General features: G+C 57.7%; 1 protein-coding gene across 1 annotated transcript; it reads left to right on the forward strand.

Moving 5' to 3' along the window:
- The first annotated feature begins 112 nt into the window (after positions 1-112).
- On the forward strand, positions 113-6,809 carry TAGLN2 (transgelin 2). Its single transcript, XM_036091475.2, has 5 exons — positions 113-246; positions 5,009-5,216; positions 5,570-5,744; positions 6,011-6,113; positions 6,398-6,809. Exons 2-5 carry the CDS (start codon positions 5,037-5,039, stop codon positions 6,537-6,539), a joined length of 600 nt encoding a protein of 199 aa, XP_035947368.1. The 5' UTR covers positions 113-246; positions 5,009-5,036; the 3' UTR covers positions 6,540-6,809.
- Positions 6,810-17,687: the final 10,878 nt, after the last annotated feature.

The following is a 17,687-nucleotide window of genomic DNA, read 5'->3' on the forward strand; positions in this document are numbered from 1 at the left end:
CTACTGTGGCTCGCGTAGGCCCGGACTCCCCAGATCCTTTCGCCCAGGCTCCCGCGCACCGCCCCCCTCCCCAAAGCTCTGCCCTCCGCTCCCGCGCTGTGGCGCCTTTAAAGCCTCTGGGCGCTCGCCCCGCCCCGGGTCCGCCCCGTCCGAGGCGGGAGCCCGCTGAAAACCCCCCGGGCCGGGCCGGGCGCGCCACTCGGCCCGCAGCCCCTGCCAGGAGTGTGCCGCGCCGGCCCGCCAACGGTGAGCAGGGGGAGGGCGGGGGGCGCGCCCCCAGGAAGCGGGAGGCCAGCGCTGGCGACTTGCTCCCCGGATGGGGCGAGGGTCCGACGACAGCTCTGCTCGCCCGGTGCTGTCGGGTCCTGTCCCCAAGCCCCGACCCGGCGTTGCTGGGCGATGAGGTCAGCCGAGGTTGCGGGTGCACGGACGGGGCGTCCGTCCGAGCAGGGGGGGGACTCGGCCTTCGGGGGAGAGGAGCGGCGGGCGTCGGGGCTTGGCTGGCGTGCCCGGAAGGCGGGCGCGCCCTCGGAGCTTCCCCGCGACCCTCACTTCCCGGTCCCAGGAGCACGTGCGGGAGCTGCCCGCGCTCCGCGACCCCGAGGCCGCCCTTTCCGTTCCTCTTCCCGCCGCTGACCCGCTGGCGAGTCGGGGTCACGGGCCGGGGAGGACAGTCCCCCGACCTCGGGCTCCGGGGGCTGCCGCCCGCGCCGGCGGGCGGTGTGGGGAGGGGGCTGCTTACGGGCGATCCTGCCCCCGCGCCCGCGAGGGCCCCCACCCCGCGCCCCCTGCTGCTGGGAAAGCCGGCGGGGGCTGCGGGCGGGCGGGCTGCCCAGACCACTGCGTCACCCCAGCGGCGGGCGGTGGGTGACTCATCCGCCTGTAACGGCCCAGGGTGTGGCGAGGCGGGGCGGCGGGGCCGGACCCGCAGGACCGGAAGTGGACGGCCGCCTTCCCGGCCCTGCAGGCCCCGTGGAGCCTCCTGGAGCCCGTGCCGGGGAGTTCTGGGGCAGCCTGGCATCTGGGAGCAGAAAGCGTGGCGGGAGTGGGGGGTGGGGTGGGGGGCTGTGGAGGTCCCGGGTACGGGGGGCCCTGGGCCTTGGCTGGGCTCTCCCGAGTTCTGACTCCAGAGCACCAGACGGAGGGACAGCTCCCCCTCTCCAGCGCCCCTCCCGATTTCTCCTTCCTCGTCCCGCGCGCGGGGAGACCTACAACTGCGGGGGAGGCCCGGGTAGCGTGGGGCTGCGGGGCCCGGCCCTGCGGGAGGCAACCGGTAGTCTTCGTCCGACTGCAGCCCCCCTCCAGCGCCCCAGCCCTCCTCTGCCCCCTGGATTGGCCTCGAGTCCTTCCTTCGCCCCAGCCCTTCTCCCTCCAGGATTTTCAGGGAGCGGGCTCTCTAACTCCGAGCACACCCTCCGTTCAAAGAGCATGTCTTCTCTACCCCCAAACTCGTAACTTCCCACGCCTCCAAACGCCCTCCTTAGCCTCCGCCGCTGCCCCCCGGAGGGATCCCTCGCACCTGCCTGCACCCGGGAACTGCCGTGGGGGGGGGGCTTTTTCCCCGGAGGCCGCCTCTGGCCCCGGTGCACGCAGCCTCCTCACCCTGCGTGTGTGTTGAGTGCGTGTTTCTGCCCGGTGCCCCCACCCTGCCGGGTTCCTGTGTTTGGTACACAGAAGCCATGGCAACCGCCCCACCTCACCCCTCCTCCCGCAAGCCTTGCGGCTTCCTGTTTGTGCCGCTTCAGCTTTCTCTTCTGCTCGCTGACGTGATGGTGAGGGGCTGCGCCCCGGGTGGCTCCTCGGTCACAGGTGTCCACCACCCTTGCCCTGCCTGCCCCCTCTGCGCTTCCCTTTGGGGGCAGGGGCCCCCACTGGCGCCTTCAGAATAGCCCTAAGCGCGATTCCGACTTGGGAAGTTCCCCTGCGACCTGTGTGCACAATGAATGGAGAGTCTCTTTGTCTTCCCCTGTGAGATGCCCCGGGCCCCAGCCACCCCAGCGGGGACCCTCGCCCTTGACATCTGCGTGGGGTGGGGCGAGGTGAGCGTCCTGCCCAGGGTCTGGGGGGCCCCTCCGCCTTCCCGGACCATTGTAATCTTGTGGGTGGGGTGAGGGCTGTTCCCACAGCTGCAGGCAGCTCTGGCTTGGGTAACTCACCCCCGCCCCCCAAGTGGTTCGGCTGTTGTCTTCTCTTCGGATCCCCAGCCCTGGGCATCTCCTACACAGCTCCCCACCCCAGCAGGCACCTGGCCCTCTTCCCTTCCTTTGAGGGAGGGCTGCGGAAGGTCCCTTGGGTGTCGCTAGGGCGGGCCACCCCAGCTCCAGCACACCAGCCGCGGCCCCTCAGCTTGCGGCTGCCCAAGGGGGCGGGGAGGAGAAACCCCTGCAGGCAGGCTGGCCGGGCCGCCCCTTCCCGGAGCTCGGCCCCACAGCTCTGGCACCTCCGGGCCCCAGGGCAGTGGCCCCCAAGTGGAGCCGAGATGCTGCAGCTGGAGGCTGTGACACGGCCATTGGTGCCCAGGCTCCAGAGTGGGGGCGGGGCCCCCAGCATTCTCCCGGAGCCCAGAGGTGGGGCTGGGAGGCCAAGTCTGTTCTGCCCCTGGGGGGGGGGGCGCTTCAGGCCTGCTCTCCCCTACTGACCCTGGTGTCCGGGTTAATGATTCTTCTGCCCTTTCTCTCCCTGGGCCATCGTGATCCCTTGGCCCTAGGCCACTTGGCTCCAAGGAGACACAGCTCCGAGGCCCAGGGGACCCTAGTGAAGCTGCTTCCAGGAGAGAGGTCTGGACATTGGGTTGGGAAAAGGGGGCTTACTGGTGGCTTCTGCCCCGTCCTCCCCCTTTCCCCCCAGGTCTCCCAGCCATGCCCCTGTGTGTCAGGGGCCCCGGGCTGAGATAGAGCGAGTGGTGGCTGAGCTGCTTGGGGCTGGGCTGGCAGGAGAGAATCTTGTCCCCCTTGCTCTGCAGGCCTCGGCTGCTCTCTGCTTGCCCTCCCCCGGCCGAGAGTGTGTGTGCCTGGTGGTGTGGGTCAAGGCCCAGACCGACATTTATCTGGGCCAGCCTTCAGGCTGGGGGGGAGTGAGGGTGGGCTGGTCTTAATGAGGTATAAAAATAACTGATTTAGGGGGAGGATCGCTGCCGGAAATGTGCTGCTGGATAAGCTGGCGTAGAAAGGAGCAGCGCTGTTGGAGTGTGGGGGAGGGGACCGGCCTGAGACCAAAGGCTGAGAGCAGGAGGGGTTTGAGGCGGCTCTGCCCCATGCCTGGCTCCTCTGCTGAGCCCCGAGGCCCATGGAGGGGGTGGCAGGATTGTGGAACCTGGGGTGTGTGGGAGAGAGTGAGACAGAGTGACTTCATCCCTACCGGCTGACCTGTCCTGAAGCCAGGTGTGGGAGCAGAAGTCTCCCCTCCCTGTCCTTGCACACAGGTGCCTGTTCTGGGGGATCCCCCTGTCTGAGCGGCAGACAGCTAGCTGGATCTCACAGTGGAAAGGGAAGCTCATCTGCAGAGGGGATGGGGACAGGGAGTGAGGTCCTGTCCCTTCTGTGGTCCTGGCTCCCCCCTGGCATGGGTAGCATTTTTGGGACTTGCTCAACAGGGTCCCGGGAGTGGGACGTAGGCAACGAGGTAGGAGGTGGGGACAGACTGCCCCTGGGCCGGCGGTCTGGAAACCGCCCACTTCTTCCCAACACAGGTTCTCAAACGAAGTTAAATCCTCCCATGTGTTTCCCCAACTCTCCCTCCCCTCCAAAGTTTCCCTAAAAATACCACCCACACTCCTGGGTTAGTTCCCTATTCCTGCTGTAACAAATTAGTACAAATTTAGTGACTTAAAGCCACACACATTTCACATGGTGCAGTTTAGAGACCTCAACAGAGGTTAAAATCCTCAGCAGGGCTGCCTTCCTTCTTGTGGAGTGTAGGGGAGAACCCCTTTCCTTGCCTTTTCCAGCCTCTGGAGGCACCTGCATGGCTCTCCCCTGACTCTGCTTTCTTCTTGCTTCTCCCGCTCTGACTTGCCTGCCTCCCTCCCTCGCTTATAAAGCCCCTTGCTGTGAGGACACTGGGCCCTCTTGGATGATCCAGCATACTCTCCCTGTGTCAAGACCCTTCATTCAGTCCCATCTGCAAAGGCCTTTTTTGCTACGTAACATTCACAGGTTCTGGGGTTTAGGATGTAGACACCTTTGGGCGGCACCATTATTCTGCCCACCATAGCTTCTAGAAGGGGAAGTAGGATTGGTTTTGATTGCTTGGTTTCTCATGGGAAGTTCCTTTTGTCTGCTGAAATCTTTTAAGGGCCTACTCAGACCTCCTCTTCCAGGAAGCCTTCCAGGGTGCTTCTGCCCACACTCTTCTCTGCGTTTCCATGACCAAGGGTCTGACTGCAGATTTGTACAGTATTCACCATGGACAAGACTTACCTTTTCCTGGGTGCTCTCTTTGTCTCTCTGTTGGCATTCTAGGACCAAGAACTTCCTTCTCTTCCACAGTCCCCAGCACAGAGAGTGGGTGCTCAGTTAAACCCAGAGGCTAACTGAGGGTGGGTGTGTCTAGTTCTCTAGCTCCCGGAAGAAGTTTCCCTAGCCATGTTTTCCTCCTGTCCCCCAGTCCTCCTCCTTCCCAGGGCTGGGGTTAGAATGACCAGTTTGCCTTTGCTAAAGCTAACCACCCCAAATGAGGGGCTGGACCCCCAGACTTGGCCTCATTTACCCCATACTCTATTCCAGTGGGTTTTCTATTTCATTCTAGTAGTGGGGCCATTCAAATGAAGTCCAGGGCAGGACTCAGTAACAGTCTGCCTGTTGTGGGGGTGGGGGAAGCCAGAGATGGCCTGCATGGGCCCTTACCGCCAGAGCTCTGAGCAGTGTTATCTCAGCCCATGCTCCGGAGTCAGGGTGAGAGTCCCCTCATCTGACAGTGGTTCCCGCCTCTGGGTCCCACCCTGGGATACGGAGTGTGTCCCTGCAGGCTGCAGGGTACTGACTGCGGGCCTGGCCGCGTCCTCTCCCAGAGCCCCACAGCCAGCACTGCCCTTGGGAATGGCCAACAGGGGACCTGCCTACGGCCTGAGCCGGGAAGTGCAGCAGAAGATCGACAAACAGTACGATGCCGACCTGGAGCAGGTCCTGACCCAGTGGATCACCACCCAGTGCCGCAAGGATGTGGGCCGGCCCCAGCCTGGGCGCGAGAACTTCCAGAACTGGCTTAAGGATGGCACGGTGAGAGCTGAGCACTTCTGACTGGAAGTGCAGGGAGCAGTGGGAGGCCGGGGGGGCCTGGACTTGTTCTACTTCTTCCTTCTGAGCCTGGGTATCTATCCCGCAGAGGACTCACAGAGTGAAAGGGGAGGCCCCGGGGACACAAGGAAGAATAGCTCCAAGGAAAGAAGCTCGGGAGGGTGTGTTCTAGGCAGTGATGCTGGGCCAGCAAACACTCTGGGCTCGGGCAGGAAGGAGCCTGGGGCTCACTCCAGGGGGAGTAGGAGTTGCCTTCAGGTAGGACAGGAACCGCGCGGGCTCAGTCTCCGGGGCCAGCATGGCCTCACCTCTGCACACCTGCTATCCTCACCCAGGTGCTGTGCGAGCTCATCAACGGGCTGTACCCCGAGGGACAGCCCCCAGTGAAGAAGATCCAGGCCTCCACTATGGCCTTCAAGCAGATGGAGCAGATCTCTCAGTTCCTGCAGGCGGCCGAGCGCTATGGCATCAACACCACTGACATCTTCCAGACTGTGGACCTCTGGGAAGGTGGGTCAGGGCCAGGGCACTGTCACCCAGAACACCAGAGACCGGGCCGGGCCATCTTGCCCAGGAGGAGGGGGCAGGTTTATGGCACCCTGAGGACAAAGAGCGGTTGTGTGTGTGTATTTCCTGGAGGAATGGGCCATGTCGGGGGGTGGGGTGGAGGAGGGTATGGGGACAGAGGGAATTGCTGACCTAAGCGGTAGAGGTGGGACCCTGGCTCCCAGGACCCCAGCGCCGCCGAGGCCAACACACCCCCTCCCCCTTTCCAGGAAAGAACATGGCGTGTGTGCAGAGGACGCTGATGAACCTGGGTGGACTGGCAGTAGCCCGGGACGATGGACTTTTCTCTGGGGATCCCAACTGGTTTCCTAAGTGAGTATGGCGGGGCAGCCCAGGCCTGTCCCTGTCCCAAGCAAATGGTCCCGCACAAAGCACTTTCCTGTCCCTCATCTCCCTGAGTCCTCGCAACTCTCCTGGGATGGCAAGGGACTGTCCCTTTTGAGACACGAAGAGGTGGCTTGAGAGAGCTCAAGGCCTCTCAAGGGCAGAGTGGACACTAGCACCCGAGTCCCCAGCGAAGCCTTGCCCCGTCCAGGGAAGACACGCACTGGGGCAGCCTCCAGCCTCTTCCTCACCAGCACTCCCTTTCCACCCAGGAAGTCTAAGGAGAACCCTCGGAACTTCTCGGACAACCAGCTGCAAGAGGGCAAGAACGTCATTGGGTTGCAGATGGGCACCAACCGTGGGGCGTCCCAGGCGGGCATGACCGGCTACGGAATGCCCCGCCAGATCCTCTGAGCCCACCCCAGCCCTGTTCCTGCCTTCCCACGAATGGTTAATATATATATATATTTTTTAGCAGTGACATTCCCTGAGATCCCCTGGGGCTCTCAGACTCCCCTCGGCCGGGGTGGGGGCCTGGCCTGGCTGGCCTCTGGGGGTGTCCGATGGCAGGCTCTCCCCCGTGCTTACTAATACATTCCCTTCTTTAAACCCACCAAAACTGGACCAACGGGCCTCTTTTCTCCTGGGACCAAAATTTGGGGGCCTTGCCACCCCCCACCCTCATACCTCTTCTCTTTCCCTTCGGCTTCTTTTCCCCCTGAGCTCTGTCCTCAGTCCATTCCCTGGCCGGGGGTTAGGGACTCTGCCTCCTGGCCTCGCTTCCACAAGTAGGCCTCGGCCCTAGCTGTGGCCGCAGGACTTAATTTATAGGGAGAGGCCTGTGGCGACTGCCACCCCAGCCGCAGCCGGGCTGTGCTCACCACACATCAAGGCAGCCTGCCCCTGGCAGGGGCTCTCTCAGCTTCCCATTTTCCATTTCCCTTGCTGTGGCTAAGGGGTGGGGGTGAGGGGACAGGGAGGGATGGCTGCCCACCATGGGCTGGGGCTCAAAAAACCTGAGTTTGCTGATTTCAATAAATCTCTCTGTCTTTTTTGGATGGTCTCTGGCTGTGTCTGGGGCCGTGAGCCCTCCACTGGGAAGGGAGGAATGTGGGGGGCAGTACCGTGACTGGTGCGGGAGAGGGGGCTTTGAGATGAAAGGCTGCAGTCCTCACACCCATCTTCCGAGTTCCTTCCCTGTCCTCTTCCTCCCCGGCTTTAAGGGAGGGGAGGTTGGGTTGAGGATAGTTGCCGTTGGGCCAGGGGCCGTAATGCAGGAGATGTGGACGGTGTCCACACACCAGCCTAGGAATTGGGCATCCCACCTGGTGCTCCTGGTTGCGCCCCTCGCCCAGCCAGAACAGCTTCTTCGCCACGGCAGGAGGGTGGGGCTGGCTGCTGGCCCTGCCCTGAGTCCTGGCCAGTCTCGGCGGGAGGCCCCTCAGGCAGGCCTGGGGCAAGGTGGCCCCTGTTGGAGTTGGCCACACCAGCTTGGGGGCCAGGGGCCAGGGGGGCAGTGGTGGGGAGGAACTGCCAGGCTGCGAGGGAGCAGGGGGGAGTTGGTGGTGGTGGCTGGAGGGAGGAGGCCCTGTTGAGGGATCCCACGCACTTGGGAGTGCAGAGGAGAGAACTTGCCTTCTGGGCAGGTGGCCTCGTTCCAAGAAAATCAATTTTGGGGTCAGGTTGTCCGGAGCTCGCCCTGACCGAGGCATGAATGTTGCCCCCGTCGTTTCCAACTCCTAGGTGTCACCTTGACTCCATGGCCTCCCCATCAGACCCTGGGAGGACTGGACAGACCCTGGGCCAGCCCCCCACACCAAGGTCCCCCCTACCCTCTTTCTACTTCAGCGCCTGTTTCCTTAGGAGGGCAGAGCCCCAGCATTGTGCCTGAGGGGGACAGATTAGGCCCGGGTTGCTAACCAGAGAGCTTTAATTCTCTCTTCTCCCACTGCCTCACTGTGGCTCCCTCTGCCAAGGAGCACCTCCTGTGTGCTAGGCCCCGTGCCGTGCCGGGCTGTCTGTGGAAGGTCAGCTGGAAGGCTCAGCGGGGATCCTGGGGGATCCTGACGTGACCCCGCGGGAGGGATGGAATTTGCTGCCCTCCCTCGGGCTGAGGCACAGATAAGATAGGCTGGTGCCTCTATGCAAATTCCCACGGATTAGCTGTCATTCTGCCCTGTTATCTCTGGCTCTGGGAGGCTTGCGGGAAGCCAGAGAGGGAGAGTGATGTCATTGCAGAGAAAACCTTGAATTCACTAATTGTTACACTAGAACACCGAACCATTTGCACCCTTCCCTGATTTAACCATTTACAGCTACAGATTACGGGCCATGCGCCTCACAACTTTCTGAGACACTCAGCTGGTTCCAGAGCCTAGACTGAGACCCCCTGGCTTCCCCCGGTGGATTCCCACAGTAGTCCACGAGGTGCATATCACTGTGTTCTTTCCCCCATTTTGGCCCCACATGAGCACACCGGGTCTCAGGGCATCCCACGGCCACGTCAGGAGTAAAGGGAGGGACGTGGATTTGAGGCCTGGTCAACCTGGCTGTGATCCTGGGCAGTTGGAGGCTCAGCAAGAAGTGGGGCCGTGGAGGAACAGGGGGACCGAAGGGATGTGGGGGTGGCGGGTGCCCCTCATGTGAAAGCTAGAGGTGCTGGCTCCTTCCTCCTGGTGCCGTGAGGATCGTGCCAGCCCTGTGCGGAAAGCACGGGCCCTCGCCTGCAAGTGCTCCAGGGACGGACGTGTGGGGTGCAGCAGGGTTTGCCTGGACGCCTCGCAGGGAGAGAGGCGGTGCTCGGAGATGCTTCAGGCAGCAGCCGGACCCCCCGCCCCGGGAGGAGCTGGCTCTTCAAGGCAAACAGCACCGGGATCGGAGAAGTGCTTGGTTAGGGGGCCGCCTTGCTTCTGGCTGGACCGCCACCCCCCACAGGCTCTGTGAGCCGTCTCCACGGCTCCCCGCAATCCACCTGGCCGCAGCTCCAGCAGATTCCTTCTGGAAATGGCCTGCACCGACACCTCAAAATCTGCTTAGTGTTTTGTCCCATCGGAGGCCATAGTTTTGCACTGAATCTGGCCTCTTTCACCTCTCCTGGCCTCACCCCCTTCGGAGTCCTAGCGGGGGGTTGGGAGGGCCAGGAGCTCCTCTGTGTGGCATCTCGCTCTCCATGGCTCCCTGCACTGGTGTCTCCTGATGCCCTACCTGCAGGACTGTCCCTGCTGGTAGGGACCCCTGTCCCCTCTAGGTCTCACCACGGTTTGTCCTTCAAGTCTTTGTTCAAAGGTTACCTTCTGAGTAAGGCCTTCCCTGGCCAGCCTACTTAACATTGCACATTCCACCCTCGGCCTGCTCCCCATCCTCCTCCCCTGCTTTCTCGTATCACCACCTGACCTGCAGTGTATTTTACTTATTTATTTTCTGTCTCCACCCACAGAATGTACACTCTTTAAGGGCAGGTTTGTGTTGGTTTTGTTGATGTGGAGAGGTGCCTGGCATGTTGTAGGTGCTGGATAAATATTTGTCGAACAAATGAATGAATATCACCCCACTCTCATGTTCCTGAATCCCCTGGCCCAGTGACACGGTGCCCAGCCAGGCCAAGGGCTCAGCAAGCCAGTCTGTCATTGGGTCTGAGATGGAACCAGCTCATCCATCAGCTTCCTTCCAATGCTCCCCCATTGTTCATTTCCAGCAGGTGAAAACCTGAGACGCCAGGGCTCCGGACGACCAGAAGTGAGGTCGGGGAGGGGACAGAGAGCCGTGTGTCCGCCGGGCAAATGGAAGGCACACTGAGGATTTGGGGGAAGACATGGGAGTAGGGCAGGAAGAGGTAGGAACCAACTTTGGTTCATTTATTCCTTGCCTTCAGCCTTGAAGTGCAAAATCACTGCGGAGGTGGAAAGTAGGTTCGGCTCCTTGTGGCCCAATGGAAAGAATTGGAGTAGGAAGGCAGGGAGAGGTAGGGGGAGGTGGAGGGGGGAGGAGGAAGAGGAAGAGGGCTCCTGGTACTCAGCCTAGCTTGGCTCACCCTTGGGGAAAAAGCATAGGTCTGTGTGGTCCCTTCCCGTGGGTGTGTGTCCAGGTGTGTGAGAATTCTCAGGGCTAGGGCTCAGCAGGTGGGAGCAGAGGAATCTGTGACCGAGTGTGGAGGCCGCCTATGAGCATGTTTGCCAAGGAGCAGGGATTATGGGCGCAGCGAGGTGTGCGTCCTGTGTGCGTAGGCAGGATGTAAGCATCTGTGAGTTTGTACATCGTTCCGTGGAGAACAATATGTCCCATTCCTGCCTTTACAGCCGGGGGAGGCCTTGGAGAGCTTGGCAAAAGGCCCAAGGAGCAGCAGAACAGGGAAAAGCCTGGGCAATAGGGCCCTAGGGAGGGAACTATAAAGGGTCTGGGATTAAATTTGTTGAAGAGAAGCCTAAAGAGTAAGTTAGTAACTGTCTCCATGCAAAGAAATGAGTTTCAGTCCCAGTGGCCAAGAGGTGGATTAAAAGAAAATGCACTGAAGTTGCATCTAGAGAAATTTAGGTTACACAAGGAAAAACGATCCTCTTGACTCTGAAGGTTATTAGCCTCTGGCATCTCTTAAGGATCAAGAGGAATGTTTTCAATAATAGGACAGATCCCATCTTCTTAAGGTAGAAAATGGGCAATTCTGCTTGGGAATGCGTATACATACACCCATTTTTTTAAAATTCAGGTGTTCGTTCGTTCAACACTTATTGGGGTTCTCTGTGTCAGGCCTTATGGGGGAGATGAAGATTATTAATACATGATCTCTTTGCTCAAAGAACAGATAGTCCTGCAGGGGCGATAAAACAGATACGAGCCGAGTCTCAATCATTCAGGAAGCCAGCACTCTGTGCCTTCGGAAAAATGCACACAGGGCTCTTTGGGAGGATCACTCGCCAACCTCCAGCAGCTCTGGGTCATTTCTGCAGTGGAGGCTGGTGGTGATGTTGTGGGGAGCTGAGGCTGCATATCTCAGGAATCAGCTCAGGCGAGTGGGGCTGCTGGTTGGGGGCTGGGGGGCTCCTCCAGGAAGAGGAACAGTTACTTGCTCTGTGGTCAGAGGTCAACTTTCAGTGCGGGGTGAGGGGTTGTTCCTTCCATTCTGGAGTTGGGGTTGGGCAAAGAGGCCTGAGCTGGGGTGAGAGCCAGGGACTGGGTAGGGACAGATCAAGAACACGGGAGTTCTGAATTGTTTCCATGAGAGAAGCGAGAAAGTGTGGCTCAGTGTGGGCTGGGCCATAACGGTGGGGATGCGGAGATTCATTACCACTTTCTGCTGGTCACTGGGCTACGAGCTTTATCTGTAGTTTGTGTTTCTTTTTTACTTATTTCAACAAATGTTTCTCTCTTTTTTAAAGATTTTATTTATTTATTAGGGAGAGCACAAGCATAAACAGGGGGCGGGGCAGAGGGACAGGAAGACTCCCTGCTGAGCGGGGAGGACCCTGAGATCACAACCCCAGCAGGTCACTTAACCGACCCGACCGAGCCACCCAGGCACCCCTCAACAAATAGTTCTTGAGCACCCATTTAGGGTAAGGTATCTGCTGGGTGCTGGGGATATAGCATCAGCAAGACAAGTAGAGTTTTTGCCCTCCTGGGAGGAGCTAGAAAAGCAAAGGGCCAGTTATAATGTGATTTGGGGGGTGGTAAGGGGAGCGTAGGTGCTAAGGGATCCCGCAGGAGGGCACTCAACCCAGCCTTGTGCGGAGGGCATCAGTGAGGATCTCTGAAAGATGCTGAAGTCTGAGCTGGGGATTTAAGGACAGTTAGAAGCGTGAAGGCGTGGCCTGTGGTGGTGAGGAGAGTGTTCCAGGCAGGAGTGCGGCGTGGGCATGGCCTGGAGGTGAGAATGTGCAGAACCGGACTGTAGGGAGCCAGCTTACAGGCTGAGAATGCAGTTGAGAAGGAAGTCAGGACCAGCTCTTCCAAGGAGCTTCAAAGTCAAATGAAAGATTTTGGACATTTCACTAAGGGCTGGGGGCACCACTGAGGAATTTTAAGCAGGGAGCTGAAGAGATGAGAGTTGTGTCTTACTTAGAAAACTTCCCCGGGCTGTAGGGCAGAGAAAGGCCTGGGGTTGGGAAGACTCCGCGGGGGCAGGCCGACCTTAGGAGGCTACTGCATCGGTCCAGGCTGGAGTGAGAACAGCCTGGGCCAAGGGGGCTCAGCAGGCATGAGAAGGAGAGGATGGATTTCCAGATTGGCTCATGCATTGTGGAGAGTGAAGAGGGTTTCAGCAACCACGTGAGTGGTGCTGTGGTCTCCGGGATGGGAAATCCAGGAACAGGGGCTTGATACTACCACAGATTCTTCTCCGCTTCTCTCCCATTTTCCAGGTCAGGAAACCGAGGCGAAGAGCAAAAGTAACTTCAGAACCCAGCTGGTGGCTGAACTGGGATTTGAGCTGATGACCAAAGCAGTCTAAGCTCATCACGTGCCCCTTTCTGGGCTCTCCTGTGAGCTGGCTGACCCGGGAAAGGGTTCGGCTGGTAGCCAGCATGAACTGCAGTGTTTCTGTGGGTGGAGGCCAGGGCCGCAGTGAGGAAGTGGGAGGTCAGGCCTCAGAAGTGGGGCAGGAAGTTCAGCTCCGAGGCAGCCACCCCTCCAAGGCTACTGCAGATCTGGCAGCTTCAGAAAGAGGCTAGTGGAGAGACCCTGAGGCCCAGCCCCTGGATCTTGCAACTTGGGGTTGCTGTCCTCAAGGCTCTCTGACTTTCTGGAGCTTTCTGACTGCCCAACTTCTACCTCTAGCAACCAAAGCTTTTGCAACAACCAGGACATACAGAGAAGCCCTCCTGTATCTATTAATTCCGGAGGGGCTTGTCACCTCTTGGAAACGTTTTAATATTTGTATACCCTTTGGAGAAAAGAGAAAAACATACCTAACCACTGTTAAGTGGTGTGCTCAACCCAGCGTCCTTGAAACCCTTATATATCTTCCTATGGCTCCTGGTGCTCAGCAAGGTAGTACCTGGCCCAGAAGCTAGCTCAGTGGGAGTTCATAGTTTTGCACTGGTTCTGCATGTTCTAGAATCCAGATCTCTGGACTCCTGGTCACTCCCTGGACATTGAAAATACCCAAAGTGAAGCATCCCTGCAGGCTCCAGCAGACACCGGATGGTTGGGCTACCCTAGGCCGCCGCCTCTATCCCCCTAACCCCACCACAAGGAGTCCCAACTTGCTCAGACTTACTCTATTCTCTAAGTGACATCTGTCCTGACATTGCCAATACTGCAATCACCCCGGGTGCTGGTTAGAAATGAAGATTCCAGTTTGTCCTCTTAGACCCCTGAGACTCAGAATCTGTGGGGGAGTTCATGGGGGTGTTCTCTTGAATTTGCATTTTAAACTGGCTTCCCCCATAATTCTTAGGCGGTCCTGTCCTCAGAGATGCAGAGCGAAGTTTCTCCAAGCAGAAAGCTGAGGTCTGGGACGGCCCTGGCCCAAGGCCTTGGATGGGAGTTGTCCCTACCCCCCACCCCCCCACCCTGCAGTGTTTGGAGACTGTGGTGGGTTGCCAGGGGAAACAGGCTGTGTAACTTCCGGGCTTTGGCTGCTTTCCCTCCTTGGCCTTATCTTAACATCCGCCATGCAGTCCAGGGTCCTTGCTGGTCACGTAGGAGGGGAAGCTGGTGCCAGGCATGCGGAGGCGTGTCCAGGGCACCCAGGACCTGGGAGAACCTGGGATGGGCGGGAGGGTGGAGATGTGGTTTTGAAGAGGGGTGGAGGCTGTAGATTCCTTAATGTCTTTCTCCTTGGCCTGGGGGCTCTCTGCCCAGGGGCGCTGGGGCCAGGTAGGGGGTGGGCTGTGTGGTCAGCATGGTTCTGTCAGCGCTCTGGAGGTTCAGCGCCCCACTCCCCACCGTCACCACCTCCAGGCCCGAGGGTGGGAGGGTGATGGTGCCTCCTTGGCCAATGCCCTCTCCCCTCCTTCCCTCTGGACCCAGGGCCTCCAGTCACCTCCCACACCCTCCTCCCCCTCTCTCCTCCCCATCCCCCCACCCCTTTCCCTGGGGCTCACCATCTTTCTCCATGGCCCTCCAACTCTCTCCCCACTCCCTGCCCCATGCCTCATCTCCCAGTTTTTAAGGATGGGAAAGAGAGATCTGGAGAAAGAGGGAAGGCAGCAAATTCTTTGAGTAAAACAATTCATGCATTTAAGTGTTTATTTATGTGTTCAGCTCTACTTTGCTTTGGGAAGAACTGAAGGCCCTTCTGAGAGTTCAAGTGCTCCAGGAAGAAGGGGGTAGTGAGATAGGCTTTCAGGCATCCTTGCAACTTAGAGGATTTACAGTCTGATTCCTGACCGTGTTTACACTACACGGAGGACAAAGAGGTCCCCCACCCCACATAGCCCCCTGCTCTGGGGGGCGGAAAAGGAAGGAAAACCACCAGGCACTGTGCAAACTGGTTTTCGAGCCTGGTCGGCACAGTGCCGCTTGGGGCTATTGCCCCGTGTCGCAGATGAGTTCACAAGGCCCAGGTGGTTGGGCAGGTGGCCCAAGGGCTCTCGGCTGTGAGCGGCTAGGTCAGGGCTGTAACCCTGCTAGTCTGGCTCCAAAATTAGTCACCACTTTCCTTCTTCACTGTGCTGCCAGGGGAGCACAGATCATGGGAGAGCCTCTTCTGGGCTGTTCTAGATGGACTTCTTGGCTATGAACCAGCCTAGAAACAATGTGCTTTCCTGAGAACTGAGTGAGCATCCCACAGTTCCCTTTATGGACAGCTGGTCACCCTGACAATGGGAGCAGAATCTGGTAGGGCCATGGAGGCAGGTCTGGAGGAAGGAGGTGGGGACCCTATGTTGGAGAACTCCCAAGACACGTGTATCAAAGGCGTTCAGAGACTACACGAGCGAGCAAAGAACTACATGCGCTCAACACAAACTCTCCAAAGGAAATGTGGGAAGCCTCATCCCTGCTGGCCATTCTTTCCTATGGCCCTGCTACCCCCAAGCCCCGCCGAAGGGCCTCAGCATCGCTGATCCCTGGCCTGCAAAGTGTGGGTTCTAAATGCATTTCAAGCGCAGAGAGACAGAGAGAGAGGGAAGTGGGGAATCAGTCTCTCTTCTCGTTGCTCTCGGCCAGACCTGTCATTTTAACCATTGGCTCCTCCGCTCTTATCTCCCAGGCTCCTCCCATTTATTTTTTTATTTTTTATTTTTGAGACAGAGAGAATGAGAGAGAGAGAGAGCACATGAGAGGGCGGAGGGTCAGAGGGAGAAGCAGTTTCCCTGCCGAGCAGGGAGCCCGATGCGGGACTCGATCCTGGGACTCCAGGATCATGACCTGAGCCGAAGGCAGTCGCTTAACCAACAGAGCCACCCAGGCGCCCTGGCTCCTCCCATTTAAAATGTGCTTATTAATCAGAGTCAAAATTCTCGCCCCTCCGGCCCTACCAGCGTGGGGAGCACCTCGGGACGCCTGCAGGGTGGGGCCGGCCCCGGGGAGGGCTCCAAGGCCCAGTGGGGCGAGGAGGAGCTGCGGGGGCCCAGCGCCCCCCGGGGAGGCTCCTCTGAGTGACGACGCGGTGGGAAGGGTCCGGGAGCCGGGGGTGGGATTCGGGTAGGGCAGGGAGTCGGGACCGCCCTCTTCCTCAGGCTCCCCAGCCCCTCCAGCCCCGGACTGCTCTCCCGCCCGCCTGGGTGTGCAGTGGGGACGCTGCGAAGGGGCGGAGCGGAGGACAAGAGGGAACCGAGAGTCTGGGGATGGGCCCGCAGGAAGCGGACGCCCACGATGCACAGCAAGGAGGAAGGCCGGGACGAAAGGGAGGGCAGGGCGCAGGGGAGAAGGTGGGAGAGGGCCCGGGAGGAGTGGGCAGAGCCGGCCGAGGCTGCGAGGGGAGAGCAAGGGCACGCCACCCCGGCCCCACCGGATACGGCTGCACTTGGGAGCCAAGTTTTGCCGAGAAGGGGAAGGTTGCCTCCCTGCTTATCAGGGGTGGAACCAGGCTTTGTGAGGCCCGAAGCTCGTGCAGTCTGGGAAGCCCCGTTGAAGAGAAACGAGGCAAAATTTTCAATACACAATTAATTGCAAGAGTGAACCTTTATTTGGTATAATAAATCATGACAAATTAGAAATGTTTCAAAATCTGGCAAATACTATAAAAATCATAACACCTGGAAGAGTAACAGAAGATTTAAGTGAATTCACTGCCTGAGACAACTCTAAAATAGCTTTCCTCCTTCCGTTTTTTGGCCGTTTATTCTTTGTGTCCAAATGACAGTGGTTTTATATTATTTTATATAGACAGAATAGAGTGATAATTCATTCCTTCTTCTGATATGGATTGATCGACACTTTTATTATTATTAATAGATTAGGATGTTTCTTTCATTTCAGTTTGCCATTGGCAAAATCATATCAATTTTCGTAATTGTCAAATTTGGAAAAATCGGTGCTAAATTTCTTACATGAGCTATAAATTTCAGGACATTGTTCAGTAATTAAATGTTCTTTGAATTGAGGGCACTCATTAACCAACTTGTCAAAGGTTCTGATTTTAGGGTACCGATATGAGTTTTATGCAAGCTCTGTCAATGTCAATATTTTATGTCAAATCAACAGGAAATCTAATATATTCCCAATGTGTTCATAGGATTTTTTTCTCCTTGTTAATTGGATTATTAAACAATCCAAGGGCCTATTTATTCAAAATTCATCTATTTCTCTTACTGAATTAGGTTGTTGATAGAGTCTGAACATTTTTGTTACCATTTACTTTTCAATTTCCTAATAATATGTACTGATTTCATGGTTCATTTTTATCACTTTTGTTTCATAAACCTATTAAGTTCTTTTATTGAGATATAATGACACATAACATTATATTAGTTTCAGATGTACAACATAATGATGCAGTGTTTGTATACACTGAGAAATGATCACCTCGAGAAGCCGAGTCAGCATCTGTCACCACACACAGTTTACACATTGTTTTCTTACGATGAGAGATGTTAAGATCTACTCTCTTAGCATCTTCCAAATGTACAATACAGTATTATTATTTATTTTTAAAAAATATTTTATTTATTTATATGACAGGGAGAGACACAGCGAGAGAGGGAACACAAGCAGGGGGAGTGGGAGAGGGGGAAGCAGGCTTCCCGCGGAACAGGGAGCCCAATGCGGGGCTCGACCCCAGGACCCTGGGATCATGACCTGAGCCGAAGGCAGATGCTTAACGACTGAGCCACCCAGGCGCCCCACAATACAGTATTATTAACCACAGTCATCCTGTTGCACATTAATCCCCATGACTTACTTATTTTGTAACTGGGAGTTTGTACCTTTTGACCATCTTTGCCCAACTGCCCCGCCCCTGACTCCCCACCTGGGGCAACCACAAATCTCCTCTCTGGATCTATGAGTTTGGTTTTGTTTCCTTGCCGCTAGATTCCACACCTAAGTGAGTGTTGCTTTGCAACCCTCTCAGGAGCTTCCTGGATATAATCTCAAACCGGCCCCATATGTGGAGGGCAGAGAGAGGCCAGAGAGAGAGATGACCACTCCAGGTTCGAAGGTGGCAGAGTTAAGAGGCTTGTC

The sequence above is a fragment of the Halichoerus grypus genome, chromosome 7 (assembly GCF_964656455.1).
Source record: "Halichoerus grypus chromosome 7, mHalGry1.hap1.1, whole genome shotgun sequence".
Classification (NCBI taxonomy): Eukaryota; Metazoa; Chordata; class Mammalia; order Carnivora; family Phocidae; genus Halichoerus; species Halichoerus grypus.